Source organism: Hyperoodon ampullatus (genome assembly GCF_949752795.1).
Source record: "Hyperoodon ampullatus genome assembly, chromosome: 5".
Taxonomy (NCBI): Eukaryota; Metazoa; Chordata; class Mammalia; order Artiodactyla; family Ziphiidae; genus Hyperoodon; species Hyperoodon ampullatus.
The window spans coordinates 16,570,167-16,589,057 of record NC_136918.1 but is presented as its reverse complement, the minus strand read 5'-3'; the positions used below and the strand labels follow the sequence as shown (position 1 = coordinate 16,589,057).

The window sequence follows — 18,891 nt, the reverse complement described above, 5'->3', positions numbered from 1 at the left end:
AATATGTATTGTTGTGGCTGCAGCAACTTAAGGAAATAAATGCTAGAACCAGGTATAAAAAAATCTATTAAAAAGATAGACACAACATGTGGGGACATACTAAGAGGACTGAGTTGAATCCAACAGAAAACAAAGTGGAGATATGACATATAAAAAATTAATAATAATTGCAAAGTGAAAATAGACTTACTCAATAAACTGTAAGCTAGTTGAATAAGGGATACCTCAAAAAGATAATAGGCAATGAAAAGATGTATGGTATGTCCCATCAGATAATAAATTTCTATCAACTCATTACTCAAATAGTGTAAACTAAAATATGGATTTAGGGACTTCCCTGGCGCAGTGGTTAAGACTGCACTCCAATGCAGGGGGCCTGGGTTCGATCCCAGGTCGGGGAACTAGATCCCACATGCATGCCGCAACTAAGAGTTCCCATGCCACAACTAAGACTCAGCGCAACCAAATAAAAATAAATAAATATACAGATAGATAAATATTAGAAAAATAATAAAATATGGATTGAAAAAAAAACCCCTAATACCCACAATAGGTTACACCTAAAGAAATAAGAAAAGTTGAGAGTACGTCCTTTCTTTGAGGCTGAGAGTAAGGCTGTCTGTTAACACTGTGAATAAGACCCAATATAATTATATTCTTAATAATTTGAGAGTAGTAGTTTGTTGGTTGGATTCAATAACTTTAAAAAAAAATAAAATACTGATGAACATTTTTAATTATAAAAGCTAATTCTGCCAGCTACTTATAGTCATAGAAGTGAATCAACTAACTCAATGCAATCATAGCGTTTTTAAAAATCATGTGTTAATTCAATCTGACCTGATAGCTGAAAGACCTCAGAATATAGTACCACTGTGTAAGAAACATTTAAAATATACTTTTCAAAAGGATGCAATCATTTTTCCCCCTTTAAAAAACCTAAGATATTATATCTGGCTAAAAACAACAAAAATAACTTTAAACCAAGCAACAAATATTCAGGCATTTTCCTGCTGTGAACTGAAATACAGTGACTATGGAAAATAGAAAAGAATTGGTTTTCTAAGTGAAATTATGAACTGAACCAAAATACTTTTTTTTTGCAAGACCAATTTTGTAATCTGATTATTTTATGTAATACAGACTATACCAAACATACTTTTGAATAACTTATACTTAGATGACATGCTGTTATACACAATAAAACTAACAGTAATAAATATAGACAGTTGTTAGTAAGTTAACAGCAAAGATATAAGGTATCTACCATAAACAAGCAAAGAGAGTTATTCTCTGAATGTTAGTGCAGAACTTAAGAAACCCTAACCAATCACTTAGAGCACTATTTAAAACAACCTCTCAGCTTCTTTTGCATTAAATTAATTGCCGTTTTTCATATGTTACTTTTTAATTCTAAGTAACTAGAGAACTCAAAGAAGTCCTGGCACATAAATAGAAACTAACAACTTTGGAGATGTTCTATGGATGTTATATTGGAGATAATACCTAACAGCACCAACACATTAAAAGATGGACTTTATCAATGACATCCAAATACATGTTATTCACACAAAACAATTATGTTTTATATTCACAACACACACACAAAATGTTATATAAATGAACACTAACTTTTCTCCATTGCCCCAGGCAAACAAGGTCCCATCCTTACTAAAGGTACAGGTTTTGCAATTTTTCCCAGATTCTCTGAAAATAACAAGAAAAAAAGCTTAAATTAATAAGCATTAATATTTTTTTTAAAAAATCTGATCAAAAATCCACAATCTTACCACAAATTTAATGACTAAGAACTTACATAAATTTTAGAAAATAATTCCAAAATGCTTTAGTCTACCAAAAATACTTTCTCGCTTAAAATGCAGTGCCAACTACCACTGTAAAGCTGGAAATTGATTTTATACCAACAGACCAATGTTAAGTAAGAAATAGAGCCCTTTTGGGTAAATAACTAGTTGGTATGAAAACCCAAAAATGTAGGTGTATGTGGAAGCTACCAGCTGTCACCCCTTATCTTGAGAGAGCTGAAGGATTTCAACACGGAGGTTTTGTGAAGAATTTCCCAAACTACCTGCATAACAAAACAATGGTGGACAAAATATCCTCAAGTGGCCAAGAAGTGACCCTGGATTTCAAGGACAAAGACCTTCCATCAATTTCTCATGTGCAGAGACAGAAAGTATAACAACGATAAGAGGATCTTCACATTAAAAAAATATGGATGCAGGATTCTGTACAAAATCTAACCTGTGGAACTTGAACTTCTTGGCAACCTTCTATCAAACGATCAAAACTTTAAGTACCGTATTTCTCAACTGGAGATGGCTACTGTGAGTACACCTCCCAGTGATAATTAAGACTCAAACAGAAATATGTGCGTGTGTGTACAGTAGATGTCCATATGTGTAGTCACAACATTAGATCAGAACTTTGTGGCTAACAAATACTTGAATTGTCGAATAACGACACACAGAGAACTGACTAGTACACCCCTTCTAAACTGGACAATGTCTTTGTTTCTGTTGTTGTTGTTTTAAATAAATTTATTTATTTTATTTATTTATTTTTGGCTGTGTTGGGTCTTTGTTGATGTGTGCGGGCTTTCTCTAGTTGCCGCAAGTAGGGGCTACTCTTGGTTGCGGTGCGCAGGTTTCTCATGGCAGTGGCTTCTCTTACTGCAGAGCACAGGCTCTAGGCACACGGGCTTCAGTAGTTGTGGCTCGCGGGCTGTAGAGTGCAGGCTCAGTAGGTGTGGCGCACGGGCTTAGTTGCTCAGTGGCATGTGGGATCTTCCTGGACCAGGGCTCGAACCCATGTTCACTGCATTGGCAGGTGGATTCTTAACCATTGCGCCACCAGGGAAGCCCTGGACACTGTCATTGCATTAATTCATCTGAAGATGACATTTGTGTTTCTGCAATCATACAATAATGGTAGCTTATCCTCTGTGTAGTTACGAAAACATTTTTTTTCTCACTCCCTTACATAAATAGCTATGACCAAGATGTCCTCCATTCTATACTTGTGCAAGTCATTTCTGAACCTTAAGGCAGAATTTTACAATTTTCTCTTTAAATCCTACCCAACTTTTGGTCTATTATTCCAGCCTACTGATATCTATTTATATCTTCATTTTCTCTTTTAAAAGCATTAGTCATTCTTCACAGATTTAAGTAAAATATAAATTATAAAACATCATTCTAAGCTATCATCTAAATTAATTATGAGAATATTGGATGACCTTTGAACAAGCTCCTGTGGCTCACCAACAGTGCTTCCCTCAAACTAAATCAACTAATTAGCTGACTTCACAGCTCTTAACCAATGACAACTCTGTCACTAAACATCATTCAACCAAAAGACTTTCTCATTTCTCACATACTTTGCTAAAATCATGTTTATAGTTCTATTCTGATGTGTCTGGAAATTCTACTCAGAAAGGAAATGAGATAAACGTGAAACAATTTATTCTTAGCAAGCTCATTTTGACTCCAATAATTACCTCCTTATTGTAATGATTATAAATTGTCTTTTTAATAACTCATTCTAGAATTATGTTTAAGAATGAAGGCAAGCTTCCTAGACTATAGTATCCAGACTTCAATTCTTTTCTTAATTTTGGCAATTGGAAAATTTTGTCTATTTCCTTCTGGAACAATCTTTTAAATGAAAAATTTCAAATATACACAAAAATAGAGAAGAAGTATGATAACCCCCCTACACACTTATCAGCAAGCTTAAATAATTATTAACTCATGGTCAATTTTCTTTTATCTACTCCCTACTTTCATATTTAATGCCAGAATATTTTAAAGCAAAACCAGATGTCATATCATTTTACTCTATACTTCAGTATGCATCTCTAACTGACGAGGGCATTTTTAAAAAACAGAACCACCACCATGCCACTTTAACTCATGAAATTAACAATAATTCCTTACTATCATTTAATAGCCAGTATTTGGATATCCGGTTTTTTAAAAGCTCCCCAAGTCATTCTAATGTGCAGCCAAATTTAAGGACCATTCATCTAAAAGCCTGATTAGAAGCAGATTTTTAAAAATCTTCATAGAAGGTTAAGTACCGCATAGTTCCTATTGAAACTTACCAGGAGACACATAATGTCTCCTTGTTCTGCTCTTAGTGATACTGAGATTGTACTGGACTCACTATGCACCTCCTCAGACTCACCTAATCCTTCCTGCTCCCAGGCACCAGCTATTCAACGAAGACACCTGGCCACCTCATCTCCTAACACCACTGGTTGTCTCAGACTCTCCAAGAATGAAGGCCACATTTCAGCACGGCTTCCATTATGCCTATTGCAGTAGCAGGAAGAGAAGCACTGGCACTCAGATTCAACCCGAACAGATCAAAAGAAGATTCTGGCTGCAGACCAATTTCGTACCCATCCTCTTCAAAAGAGATTGTTCTAAGGCACAGTGGTTCTATACAACCTCTCCGGAGAAATTCTGCATGACCAAGCAACTTGGATGGATTTTGTGAATCTGTGGTCAGTTCAGTGCAACTCACTCTATATTTGCTTTCACTTCTTCCTTGTCTCATTTCCCTTTCCCCCTCAATCCTGCTGCCTTGGGATTGCACACCCCAATGAAGTGTAGCACAAAAGCTTTAACACAGACTCTTATTTTCTAAAGTGGTGCTTTTCAAATATTAATGCGTATACAAGTCACTGAGGAGCTGGTTAAAATACAGATTTTGATTCAGTAAGCTGCGTAGGGCCTGAGATGTTCTGATGTTTGATTTCTGCACTGGCTCAAGGTGATGCCGGTATGGCTGATCTTGGGCCCATATTTCCTGTAACAAGGTTCTAGAGAACTGAATCTAGTAAAAAAAAAAAAAATGGTCAATAGAGTCAGATGATGCCAGCCTGATTACAAAGTTCCCTATCAACAGTTCATCTAACAGCATCTTTTAATGATCATTTGTGTAGATCAGTCGTTCTCAAAGTGTGGTCCCTAGACTTGCAGTGTCAGCATTACCTAGGAACTTGTTAAAAATTCTAATTCTTGGGCCCCTGCCCCAGATCTAATGAATCAGAAAATCTGAAGAGGGAACAGTATCATGTGTTTTAACAAGCTCTTCAGATGATTGTGATGCATGCAAAAGTTTGAGAACCACTGATACATGACTTCTTTAGGATAACGAAATGGTGATTATCTAATCCCATCATTCTTTTTAAATTTATTACTGTTCTATAAAGAAGTTTTCCTCATCAACAGCTTGGTTACTGAAAAATAGTCTGTACAGGAAAGGCAACATAAATGCTTGATTTTTTCTTTCATTATCAATTTTCAAAGTAATGAACAAGGATCCCATTGATTTCTAATGCTGACCAGTAAGATTTGGAGGGAGGAGGACTTTTTTAGACTTAACATGTCTTAATTCTTAGAGTCATTATTCTTCTTAATGCTCAAATTGTCCCATCTAAGGTTGGTATAAACCCCTTCAGGTTGACTCCTGTGACAGTTTAGCAAAACCCCATTAGCCTTTTATAACTTCCTTGCTTTCTGGCACAAGATATGTATGGCTCAACTCATACATTTTTTGTCCTATACCTGGAATTGACCACTCCTCCAAGGAACTGGTTCCTTTTAGTGAAGAATGGCATTTAGAGATCATAATCTGTGAGGTATTTACTGCTACCAGGTTAACACTGGCTCTAGACCTTTAGAGTGGACAGAACTAGGAAATACAAATGTTTTTGTGAAAAGAAATCATGAATTCATATTGATACACGCAAGTCTATCTCCCCACTTCACTCTTACGCTGAAACTTTGGTTCCTAATGACATTAATATAATTATGTATTTGTTTTACCCTACAATAGATCTAAAAGGACAACATCAATTTTCTATTAATAATAAAACTATTGAATGCATTTAAGAATATTGTACATCATCATATGGTTATGTCACCAGCTTAATATAAAGCTAGGTTCACTTGTTCCCGTTTTCCATTTAAATTTTTTTTTTTAATTTAAAACAATTACTTGGTCCAAAGTCCAAACTATATATACCGAAGTTCATTTACAGACATGTCCCCTGGATCTTGCAATTCTCTCTCCTCCTATAGATAATCACTCTTGTTAGTTTTTGGTTTACCTTTCCATTATTTCTTTTTGGGAAAAATGTCTCTCTATTTATCTAGCTATATATTTATATGTATATATTTTTTTGTATATTTCTTCATTTCTTATATCTTTCTCATTCCATAATTTATCGAAGATTATAGGCAGTGGTTTGGCTATCACATTTGCAGGTTTTTCCTCAGTCTCCAAGATAAAATTCTTCTAAGCTAGAGGCATGAACTGACTTACACTATTGCCTACACCTTTTCTTTTAAACATGCTTAAGCTATTATTTTCAAATCTAAAGATCATTTTTCTTGATAGAGAATATGCATTCTTTCATTCTTTCCATCTTCTGTTAATATTATATAATATGTCCCAAGAAACTAGCTTATCTGTTCTTTTTCTTTTTTGTTCAGAATATAACAACAAAAATACTTTAGAATGCATTGTATAGTTCTCTGTAACATTACTCGACAAAATAAACCATACCTTGGAAACACTGTGCTTTCTGTAAAATGTGGTGGTCCATTCACCATGTATAGTCCTTCTGACCCCTGGACTAAAGAAAAAAGAGGGAAAGAACCACCATTACTTTGTTAATAAATACTCAGTTATCACAAATGTTTTTTTTAAAAAAGCTTTCAGTCAAAATACTAATGAAATCATTAAACATTTCATAGAACTATCAAACATCAGCATTAAAAGGGCACACTTTTCTTCCTCTTTTGCATAAAATCATATAATCGCTGAGAAATAAATAGGTAATGCAATGGACTGAATGTGTCTCCACAAAAATCCTCAGGTTGAAACCCTAATCCCAATGTGATGGGATTGGAAGGTGGAGCCTTTTGGGGGGTTATTAGATCACAAAGGTGGAGTCCTCATGAATGGGATTAGTACCTTTACAAGAAAAACACAGAGGATACAACAAGTTGGCAGTCAACAAACACGAGGGTCCTCACCAGACCTGACCATGCTGGCACCCTGGTCTCAGACTTCCAGCCTCTAGAACTGTAAGAAATAAATTTCTGTTGTTTATAAGCTACCCAGTATGTGGTACTTTGTTATAGCAACCTGAACTGACTGAGACAGGTAATATTCCTCTTACTTCTTTTCCTACAGAGCATATTCATTTAGTCTCTAAGGAGACTACTTCAATAAATCCACTTTTATCTATCTTACAAGAAATCTATGCATTTGCATTGAGATACAGCATTCATACTTATATTCCTTCATTCAAATGGAAAAAAGTGATCTTAGTATTGTTTTCACATTATTTTCTAATCTCATTTTCAAAATGTATGGATGTTGCAAACAGAATTAGAAGCTGAGTCTAAGTTAAATCTTCTTTGTATCAGCTTACTCTCTCAAGTAACTTTTATAATTAAAAACTCAAAATTGTAACTGTCACCAGTGAAAGGCAGTTGTACTATAGTAGAAAGGACATGAACTCAAAGGTAGACCTCAGTTCCTATCTGACTGTGGAAACTTAGATGCATCACCACCTCTGAATCTGTGCCCAATCAGCAAAATATAAACTTTAAAATACTGTGTGCTTTATGTAAAATAATAACATAAAAATATAGTATAAATTCATTCAAAGTTCTTAAAAATATGGCATTATTAATATATTTACAATTTCTCAAGCTAAGAGAACAAGCAGGATGAGACACATTCATTTACTAAGCTCCCAATGATAGTAATATTCTAAAAAATTAAGTGGGAACAAAGTTCAAGATTAAATAAGCAGAAACATGTACAGAACTAGATTATACGTTTTTAAAATGGCTGAATTAGAAGCTTCTAAAGCTGAACCAAATAAAATGATTCATTCATTCAGCAAATGCTTACTGGAGGAAAAAAAACTACCGCCAAAACCTTATGTTGAGTACTGCAGATACAATAGGGAGGAAAATCAGCCTGTCCCTGACCTCACTAATCAGATAATTAGTCAAATATATGGAAATCTCTTAACTGCATTTAGTGCTACAAAGGAAAGATATGAGGCTACTAGAGTGAATAATATGGAGTTTTAATCTAAAAATGGAAGGTTAGGGAAAGCATCCTTGAGTAAGTGATTTGTGTGCTGAGATCTGAAAGATGAATAGCGAATAGCAGTTAACAAGCAAGGAGAACAGTAACAGTCGCAGAAACTCCATGACAAGAGAGATGACAGTGTCACAGGAATGGAAAGGAGGCCTGCGTGGCTGGAAGGAGGTGGATCTGGAGAAGAAAACAGGGCTCAGACCAAGCAGGATCCTGTGGCTTAAGTTAGGCAACGTCGGACTGCAGCCTAAGAATGTTGGGAAACTTCAAAAAAGTTTTAGGCAGATTTTTAAAACCAGACTTGCAATTTGAAAAGCTCAACTTGGTACAGTGTAGACAGTGAACCAGAAGGCAGTAAGATGTGAAGAAACTACTCAGGATGCTCTGCAGTAGTCCCAAGGAAGAGATAATAGAAACTTCGGGAATTCCCTGGTGATCCAGTGGTTAGGACTCCAAGCTTCCACTGCCAGGGGCCCGGGATCCATCCCTGGTGGAGGGAACTAAGATCCTGCAAGCCGAGCAGCACGGCCACAAAAAAACAAAACAATACAAAACTTGGACTAGGGTAGGGCAGTGGAAATGGACAGTGGAGAATAAGTGTTCAATATTCAAGAGAGAAAACTGACAGGACTTGGTGATTTGTAACTATTTTATCAGCTAGAACTCTTGCTAGCAGCAACAGTGTAAAAGCTGAAGAAAGAAAAAAGTTTTACTGAAGTCCATGGCTACAATTTCACTTCCTTCCTTTTCTGCCAGCTATTCACAAATCTCCCACTCTTCAGCAGCAAAGTTGGTAGCTAGGGGCCCCTCTTGGCTCCAACTCTGATCCCTATTTCCTATCCCTTCTCAAGGGACAGTTCTCATAACATCAATTTTCTACCTGTAAATTAACTAGCTCAATCTTCAGATATTGAAAGTAATATAATCTACCTTCCCAAAGTAAATAAGTTAAAGTTAGACTGAGGGAATTCCCTGGTGGTCCAGTGGATACGACTCCACACTCCCAATGCAAGGGGCCCGGGTTCAATCCCTGGTCAGGGAACTAGATCCTGCATGCATGCCGCAACTGAGTTCACACGCCACAACTAAGATCCCGCATGCCGCAACTAAGACCTGGCACAGCCAAAATGAATGAATGAATGAATAAATAAATAAATAAATTTTTTGTTTTTAAGTTAGAATGAAAGTAAAAGAACCACTGACAAACAAGATAAAAATCTACGTACTCATGGAGCTTCCATTCTAGTGGAAATGATGAAAAATAAGGGAGTAAACACGTAATTGAATAATGAGTTTCTGGTCAGATATCCACAAGTATACAACTGGATACCATGTTTCCTCATATACTAAACTGAGTCACCAAACTGCTGTGGGTAGTTTGCCCTTGAATAGAATGGAGTCTAGCAAAGTGTTCTACATATATCAAAATCTAAACTCCTCACACTACTGCCTACAAGGCTCTATACCTGGCCCCTGCACAGCTCCACGTGCTAGGCATTAGGGATCTTAATAAATGAGTCCGTCACTACACTCAAAATGATGATTTCAAAAGGAGCTCAGTCTACTGCTACACCTTGAATGAAACACTGACGATATCTATTCTAAAAATCTCTAATACATTTAGTAAACATTTTGTGCCAGGAAATGTTTTCCTAGAAGACTTGAAAACTATGAAGTTTAATTCTTCAGCATCAGAAATTCTCAACTGCTTCTTGGCGTTCTGGCTAAAATCAAGTATTGCATCAAAATTCTCTTACTACACAGGCAAAGCTGTGCTGTTTCTTGTCACCAAATCAATCGTCTGCTGCAATATAATGTATAATACATTATGATTTAGAGGAAAACAAGCCATTCTTTTCTTAATACTACAGTTAAGGTTTTAATAAACATTTATTTGAGGGATTAATAAAAAATGAATTTCCCAAACTAGGGGGTTTGTAGTTGTCAGGTTACACGTTATTGCTAGGTTGCATATAATTCTGTTAGCCTAATGAGGTCCCCCCCACAAGCTGCAGTGACAATTTAACTCACTAATCGCTCTTTCAAAATTCTCATACTTACCTAGGAAAACAAAACGGTACATTATCAGTGTATACCCAATGAAGCCGCAATACTTTTAAAATGTGCCATATGATGATGCAATCAAGCCAGGCTCTATTGCCTTAAAAGATGCCTGAAGTGATTGGCAAAAAAGAAAAAAAGCTTTCCCTAGCTCCTCTCAGCTTCTGGTGTTCTCATGACACTTGTACCTAGTGACCTTGGTCCTCTGTATTTGTTGACTTTGCTGTTATTACCGACCACAATGTTTACTTGGTGATAATTCAAAGTTTTCGTACGTTATATTAAAGTGGCAGCTGTACCTCAGAACCCATGAAGGTAGCCTTCTGGCCACAGCAGTGGGAACTTTCAGGGTATTCAGGGCAACCAGTACGGGTACAAGGTTTTCCTTTTCCAAAATTTCTATTTCATACTTACATCCCAAACTAAGACATGTAGAAGATCCCAAAAGAGTTGCTAAGACTGAATGTTTACGTACCCCTACGCCAAATTCGTATGTTGAAACTTAATCCCTAATGGTATTTAGAATGGCTTTGGGGAGGTAATTAGATCATTAAGGAAGAACCCTTATGAATGGGATTAGTGCCCTCATGAAAGAGGCACCAAAGGACCAAAGAGGTCCCTTGTCTCTTCCACCATGTGAGGACACAGTGCAGAATGGCTGTCTATGAGCCAGGAAGCAGGTGATCACCAGACACTGAATCTGCCAGTGCCCTGATCTTGGATTTGCCAGCTTCCGGAACTGTAAGAAATACATTTCTGTTGTTTACCACCCAGTCTATGATATTTTTGTTACAGGAGCCAGAATGGACTAAGACAGGAGTAGGGGGGTAAAACTCCCACTTAACTTAATAATGCAGATTATTACCCCAAAATCTCAGAAGGCAGCACCGACAGAAAAGTCAGTGTGAAAAGTGCCATGTCTTTCTTGCTCAAGTAGCATTCAGTCTCATGTGGCTTTCAATGACTGGTTTTAGTATGTTTCTGGAGAAGCAAAATCTTGAGTCAAATTAATCAACTGCTTTTCAACATGCATATATTCACATTCTAAATAAAGAACATTTTGAAAACAAAAATTAAAAGGTTACATAGTCTATGATTCCATTTATATAACACTCTTTTTTTTTTTAAGGAAAATACATTTGTATTTTGCATAGAGATGGAGAAAAAAAGGCAAACTGTTGTTGTTTGAAATTTAGAAGTACCTTTCAATTGTCCCTTGAATAATAATCAAGATAATTTCATTAGGTAGTCTCAATAATTTTGTATTATATTAAGGTTGCTATTCAATATTTATCACAAATCATTATGTTCAGCCATGCTATAAAAACTTACTAAAAAAAAATGGTTGGCTTTTCACCAGGATATATAAAACTCATGAAATGACAAAATTATCATGATACAGGACAGATCAGTGGTTGCCAACGGTTAGAGTTCGAAGGAGGGTCCAATGATAAATGGGTAACATCTCTGTGGTGGTAAAGCAGTTCTATATCCTGATAGTGGTGGCTACATGAATCTATACATGATAAAATACAGACATGCACAAACTAGTAAAATCCAAATAACGAGAGCAGTACCAGTGTCAATCTCCTGGTTTGGCTAATATACTATAAGATATTATCATTGGGGAAAGCTAGATGAAGGATATGCAGGAACTTTCTTTATTCTCTCTGCAACTTCTTTCAAGTCTTAATTTATATCAAAATAAAAAGGCTTTTTCAAAGCCCATCCCTTTTTGGTAATAGTTTGTTCACAATACGGCAAGAAATAAAACCAATCAAAAGTCTGTCAACATTTCTCAAGAACTGATTTGCCTGGGAATACAGGACAGAGGTGTTAAATTAAAATTAAAAATCGAATAGACCAAGATTTTTGTACTAAGATAAAAACATTCTGCAAGACAGAAGTACATATCAAAGCTACTTCATACACTGATAATACTGTTGGTTCCCATTAGATTAGACAACCTTTGTAGATGATGCTTTACAATAGATATGTCTGTTATATGTGAACTAATTATCAATTAAATTCATCATAAAAGTCATATTGAGTCATTATAGTTTTGTTCATACATGTAAACCACTATTTAAAACAAATATTTTCTTTCACACTTCCCTACATAGAAGCATAACTATGAGAAAGTGCTGTAAGACATTTTGGAACCACTAAGATACTATACTGGATTTATTAGTTTGAGCAACTTCTTATACAAACTTGAATACATGAATATACAAAGTTTATCAGAAGAAACACAAAATCAGGTTCATAACAGAACATAAACTACATTATAAGTTAATAAAAGCAAAAATAAATATGGACTCAAACTCTTTTCAATAACTGAAACAATTTTTTCTACATATGAATTTCTAATGAGGAATTCATTTTAATTAGAAGTGACTAAATGTAAAACAGTGAGTAAAATGTGGGGATAGCTTAACATAGTGTATTGACACTTGATATGATTCCTTATTTTTAGTGATTTTCCCCTTTAATCAAAAAGGATCAGCAATATGTTCTATTGGAAAGAAAAATCTGGAATGCTAACAGTTCTTTTCATTAAAGCAACAAATAAATGCCAGAGTTTTACACAGAATAACTGTTTAAAAACAACAATTACATTAAATACTGTACCTACATAGTATCTTTTAAAAACTTACGAGCCTTTCTATATACTCACATACTATTTATTGCTCTAAGCCTGAGTTAATATGAGAAAACTACTGGACTTCAACAAACAAGGGTCCTATGCCAGGGATATGGTGATCATTATAGTATGGTACTTTTTCCAATGCCTACACCCACTGAAGTATATATCAATTTAAGAAAATGACTCAGTCTTGATTATCTCAATGGCTTCAACTAGGCAAGCTGATTGGACAATATGGGCTTCATGTAAGGGCTATTGTTGTTTTACATGCCTAGCATCCAGGCCCCCCTTTTAGGAGACTTTAGTTTTCCTTTGGGAAATATCCAGGGGTGAGAATATAATTTGGTCCTGGTGATCTGATTAAAAATTGACTGATTCAAAGATGAGCATGAGGCAAGCCAAAGACAGCCAGCCTTGAGACTGGCACAGATGTGCACTTGCCTCTGGGGCTGTTGAGCTGGTTGACTGTAAACCTGGAGCTCCCGATCGGAACATCAACCTGACAATAAGTTTAATCGGAAAGAAAGCAAGAGCTGAAGGAGGAAGAAAAACAGATTTTTGGAGTCATGTGAATACCTGGATGTAACAGTAGAAGCTTTAAGGTTACATGAGGTGTTTTTGTTTTTTTTTTTTAAATGCCCTTTTCGGGGCTCCTCTGGTGGTGCAGTGGTTAAGAATCCACCTGCCAATGCAGGGAACACGGATTCAAAGCCCTGGTCCGTGAAGATCCCACATGCCACGGAGCAACTAAGCCCGTGAGCCACAACTACTGAGCCTGCGCTCTAGAGCCTACAAACGACAACTACTGAGCCTGCGTGCAACAACTACTGAAGCCCACACGCCTAGAGCCCGGGCTCCGCAACGACAGAAGCCACTGCAATGAGAAGCCTGCGCACTGCAACGAAGAGTAAGCCCCGCTCGCACAACTTGAGAAAGCCCACGCGCAGCAACGAAGACCCAACGCAGCCCAAAGTAAATAAACTAATTTTTAAAAAATCCCCTTTTTACCTGCTTTAGCTTTTTGTCATTTCCAATTAAAAGTCATAACTAATAAAATTTACTGGATAATCTTTAAATTATTCACAACTCCAAAGTCCCATAAGTCTATATTTAAAAAAAGGTTTTGGAAGTAAAAGAATCTATTATTGACTGAAATACCTATACTAAGAATGTTTAAAAGATTAATCAGTGTGTTCTAGTGAAAGAAAAATGGGCCATGGAGTTGAATGATTGAATATAATCCTGACTCTGCCAATTTGCAATGTGAATTTCTCTGAGCTGCTATAAATATGAGACTATTTGGAGCACACGGACTAGATAACCCTTAAGCTCCTACGAAGTCCTTGATCTTAAGCACTGTAAGAAAACTGTCACTCTTGGTTAATCTGACTACAAATAAAGTGGTTATCATTCATTAATTTATTCTTCCATTAAACACTTAGTGTCTATTGTTTACCAGGCATTGTACTTGGTACTGAGAAGACAGGGATGAATAAGGCTCTGCCCCTGCCATTAAGGAATTCAGTCCAGCAGGGGAGAAAAGCATCTAAACTACTAGATAATTATCTTATGTGATAAGTGGGGAAAAAAAAAAAAAAACCTCAAGTATATATGAGGTACCAAAACAGGCTGGGGAAAGACTATCTGGGAAGAGTAAGGAAAGACTTCACAAAGTAATGATGTCTAAAAGGAAATTTAAAAGATAAAAAGACGTCAGCCAAATCAAGAGGAAGAGGGTAGCGTTAGACTGAGGAAATAGGTTGTTCAAGGGTTTTATGAGCAGTTCAGTATTGATGGAGAACAAAATAGGATAGGATGGCAAGGAGTAAAATGAATGACAAGAGCTATTCAAGGATTATAAAGGGTTCCATATGCTCTGCTAAACAGGATGGAATTTACCCTGCAAGCAGTCACTGTAAGGATTTTAAAAGGGAAAAAAAGATCAAATTTTAAAATGTACCAGTTTTTAAATTAAAGTTCAAAAAAAGCATTTAGTATTCCAAAATGATAAGTAACATACAAGCTACCTTTATGAAGCTACAGAAATAAATTCATTTAGTTACTTTTTAAGCAGTATCCGCCTGGCATGTTATCTAACAAATTAGCCAGTTTTTGATAAATGTGTGGTGAATGAACTGTGGTAGCCAGATTGAATATGAATGGGCAGGGTGCTTAATAACAAAGATCTCAAAATGTAGAATGGTGAAAAGTGCAAAAGCTTTTTAAGGTTCCTTCCAAGTCTCAGGGGGAAATGATCCCTTTCCTCAAAAGGAGACAACCTTTCTCTCAATGGCTTCTTTTTCCTTAATATGTTATTAAGTTATTGGTAACTTATATCCTTCTTTTCCCTCCCAACTCCCCTCTCCTTACTTGATGCTCATATGTGAGACTCCAGCCATTACTCTAATCCAGTCACCGCCGACACTGTCTAAGACTAAGTTTACTATCTTCTCCAACATTATAAACTCTGCCTTAGCTTCGAAACCTGAGGAATCCTGTAATGTTCTAACGTTGCTACTTTATCGTTATAATGTTCATTATGTGCTACCACCCCAGACCACACTCTTATCCCCTTAAAACCTACACTACCGCAGCTCCACTCGCCCTACGCAGTCCCACAAATTTCATTAAAGCAAGGAGTGCAGGATTTGGTATCACTTAAATTCAGGTGTATTTAATGTGCGTGGTTATTCTAGTAGACCGAGTCACACGTTTACGTTTTTTTCTTATTACAGAGCTAAATGACTTCACCCTGTCAACGGGGCCTGTCACCAAGCAAGCGCTAGTGTAACACCAGTACTGCAGATCCAGAGTAACAAATCCCACTAGCACTCTTCGTTTTTATGCCCCTTTCTCTATTCCTGGAGAACTTGAAGTGTCAGGAAAGAATGATGGACGAGCAAAAGGGAAGGGGAATGCTGGAGCCCCGAGGCTAGAGCCTAATTTCCGACTGCCACGCTACACCAAGAAATCCAAAAGGCCCTCCGGCTCTCCTACAATCCACAAGAAAAGGCGGATCGGACTCCAAGGCTTCTCGGGTGGTGCCCAAGATTACAGACACAAAAATTATTGCTCTAAAGAAATAATCCCTTGCTCGTTCAGAGCTCACCTGTAAGGAGCGGCGAGGGCGGCGCCATCTTGTCCCGGAAAAAGAAACTCATATGCTTGGGTCAGAGTTCACGAGAGCCGAACCCGGCCCCAACACGTCTCCTCCGGCGTGAGACGGCCAACTGGTGTTTCCGGGGCCGCCAGCCTCGGGGCCAATTCACTTCCGGTCGGAGAGAGACGCCAAAAAGGGGCCCGAACGCGCACGCGCAGCTCTGGGGCAACACTTTACGGAGCGTGGAGGGGCGGGGCTAAGGCTGGAGTGCCGTCCTTCGCCCTCCCTCTCCCTCTTCCTCAGCAGGCGGAGCGTGCACTTCCGCGGGGCGGAGTCGGCCCAATGCTGACGTTGGCAGCCGAACCCGAAGTAGTTCGAGGCGACGGGTTGCACCGTTCGGTCGTTGCGTTGTGTCGCGTTGCGTTCCCTTTCTCTCTCACTCCACGCTCCCGGCGGAGGCCACAGCGGCAACGCGAGAATATCCCGGCGGCCTGCTTTCCTCCTCCCACGCGCCCCTCTTGCTCGGCCGGACGGTCCGGCGTCGTCAGTCAGCCGGCGGCCCGCGCCCAGCTAAGGACTCAGCCCCCGCGCCCAGGCCCAGCGGCCGGAGCTAGCGCCCCACCTGAGAGCCTCCTCGCTCCGGCGGCGCGGGCACCGGGAGCGGAACGTCGGTCGCAGCGGCCCGAGGAGAAGTGAGCGAGCGAGGCCCAGGGGTGGCCGGGGCAGGTGGTTGCGCCGCGAAGATGGTCGCCAAGCAGCGGATCCGTATGGCCAACGAGAAGCACAGCAAGAACATCACCCAGCGCGGCAACGTCGCCAAGACCTCGGTAAGGGAAGAGCGGGCGCCCCTCTCGGTTCCGCAGCCGGGTATGAGGCCCGGGCCCCGGGGCCGCGCCGAGCTCTCTTCCCCAGACCCGGGCGACTCAAGGGCCCGAGGCCGCGAGCCGGACTCTTAAGTTGGGAGCTCAGGGAGGTGGGTGCCGGAGCCGGGCGGCTCGGGAACGCAGGGGAGACCAGTGAGGTGCAGGGACCCGGCGACCTGGCCCGGGGTGCAGGGTAAGAGCCCGGGGTCAGAGTGGTTTTTTTGTATTGGAGACCGTGGATTTTCCTTTTTGCAGAGAAATGCTCCCGAAGAGAAGGCGTCTGTAGGACCCTGGTTATTGGCTCTCTTCATTTTTGTTGTTTGTGGTTCTGGTAAGTGTTTTGGGGGCGACCATCGGGTAGGGTGTTGGATGACGGGTTGGGGATGACGTGGTGATCCATCAGTGGTGAATCCTGCCCGCATAGTTCTCAATCCACCTGCCGGGAGCTCCGCATAATTCTGTTTTATCTGAACCCAATTACTTGTCCCACATATGCACAGAGGGTGGTGCTCTAGAAACTTCTCCCCGCTTGATTTGAGCTCACAGAGAGCAGAAAAGGAGGTCAGGTCCTTAGTAATGATCGAGTTGACAAATACTAGACCAAAACAAAAAACAGAAACACCTCCCAGAATGAGAATTTAGAATATTTTGAAGCCTTTGCGAAAGAGAAGCTTATGAACATCATGTACATGCGGATGTTCGAACTTAATTTAACATGTTCCAAAATCTAGTGTCTTTATGTCAAAATTGGATATATTTTATAAAGTAAAGCTAGTGCAGAGAATTGACTCATTGTAGAGGAACTTGTACCTGATTGGCAATTTAACGTGCGAGACAAATGTTTTTAGTTTAATAAAAGAAATGTTTGACATATGGTAGGAAAAAATAGCTATCAGGGCAGACTGCTGTTAGAGTAGTCGACTCTTGCCCATGGAGATGAATTACAGAATGCCTTCTTCTCTTCATCTTAATATGCAAGCTGTTAATATGGAAATACTTGTTTCTGTTTTACACGTTCTGACATTTTAAAGTTACTGAGGTTTCTCTTAAACATTTCACTCTGCCTGTCTCCTAAACATACCAATTGGAAGCTTTCCTGATAAATGGCCAAGAGCCAAGCAATTTATGTAACCTAAAGATTGAATTTCAGTCTTGTGAGAATGAGAAAATGTGCATATGTTACAGGCCAAGGACACCTAATGTTTAGGGTTAAACCCAAATAATTGTATGCTAGAAAAACCTTTTTGCTTTGGTGCTTTAATTTCTTTCTAAAAATCGCTGCTTATTTGGTAACTCTCTAGACATTTTGGCATAAACTTCAAGGAAGCTGAGGCATAAAAAAATTGTATTATTACGGTAGGCCTGTGTTCATATTACTATGAAGTTACATAGTATTTGCAGGTAACTGTAAGGGTATTCTTGGATTCTTGAACTACCTTAATATTTGTCAGTTGCCAGGCCTGTTTTATTCCAAGCATGTTTTAATACTTGCTCTTTCTCTTTACAGCAATTTTCCAGATTATTCAAAGTATCAGGATGGGCATGTGAAGTGACTGACCTTAAGATGTTTCCATTCTCCTGTGAATTTTAACTTGAACTCATTCCTGATGTTTGATACCCTGGTTAAAAACAATTCAGTAAAGCATCCTGCCTCAGAATGACTTTTCATATCATCCTTCATGTGTCATTCCAAGGTTTCTTCACAAGTCATTCCAAGTTTTCTAGTCCATACCACAGTGCCTTGCAAAAGCACCACATGAATAAAGCAATAAAATTTGTTAAGCTACAGTAGTGGACCCTACTTATTCAGTCAGTAAAGAGTAAGGTTTTTTTTTTTTTAATGTGGTTATTAGAACAGTATACAATATAGGTAATTAGATCGAATCTGTGTAGACAGGGTCTAGATTTTGTTAGCCCTAATGTGTAAATGCAATTAGCTTAATTTAAAATTTGGAATCCTACGGTTTTTATATAGCTAGGCACTTTATTACTATTTCTTGAAAGCACACTCCCATAGAGGGTCATGTAACCGTCCTGTAATAAGGTGCTTATAAATGGAACAA

General features: G+C 38.5%; 2 protein-coding genes across 6 annotated transcripts in view; one reads left to right on the top strand and one right to left on the bottom strand.

Moving 5' to 3' along the window:
* Nucleotides 1-16,026, bottom strand: part of EIF2A (eukaryotic translation initiation factor 2A) — a gene marked incomplete at its 5' end in the record, with an annotated part of 38,028 nt that extends 22,002 nt beyond the window's left edge. For 2 of the 5 annotated variants that reach the window (XM_079704395.1, XM_079704393.1), the window contains 3 exons: nucleotides 1,633-1,707; nucleotides 6,601-6,670; nucleotides 15,975-16,002. In XM_079704395.1, coding sequence (XP_079560521.1) covers nucleotides 1,633-1,707; nucleotides 6,601-6,670; nucleotides 15,975-16,002 — 173 coding nt within the window. Of the gene's footprint in view, nucleotides 1-1,632; nucleotides 1,708-6,600; nucleotides 6,671-7,073; nucleotides 7,123-15,235; nucleotides 15,325-15,974 lie in introns of those variants that run through there. The other 3 variants (XM_079704391.1, XM_079704392.1, XM_079704394.1) reach the window with 3 other exon arrangements.
* Nucleotides 16,027-16,350: 324 nt separating this feature from the next.
* On the top strand, nucleotides 16,351-18,600 carry SERP1 (stress associated endoplasmic reticulum protein 1). Its single transcript, XM_079704592.1, has 3 exons — nucleotides 16,351-16,792; nucleotides 17,084-17,159; nucleotides 18,336-18,600. Exons 1-3 carry the CDS (start codon nucleotides 16,709-16,711, stop codon nucleotides 18,374-18,376), a joined length of 201 nt encoding a protein of 66 aa, XP_079560718.1. The 5' UTR covers nucleotides 16,351-16,708; the 3' UTR covers nucleotides 18,377-18,600.
* The last annotated feature ends 291 nt before the right edge of the window (nucleotides 18,601-18,891 follow it).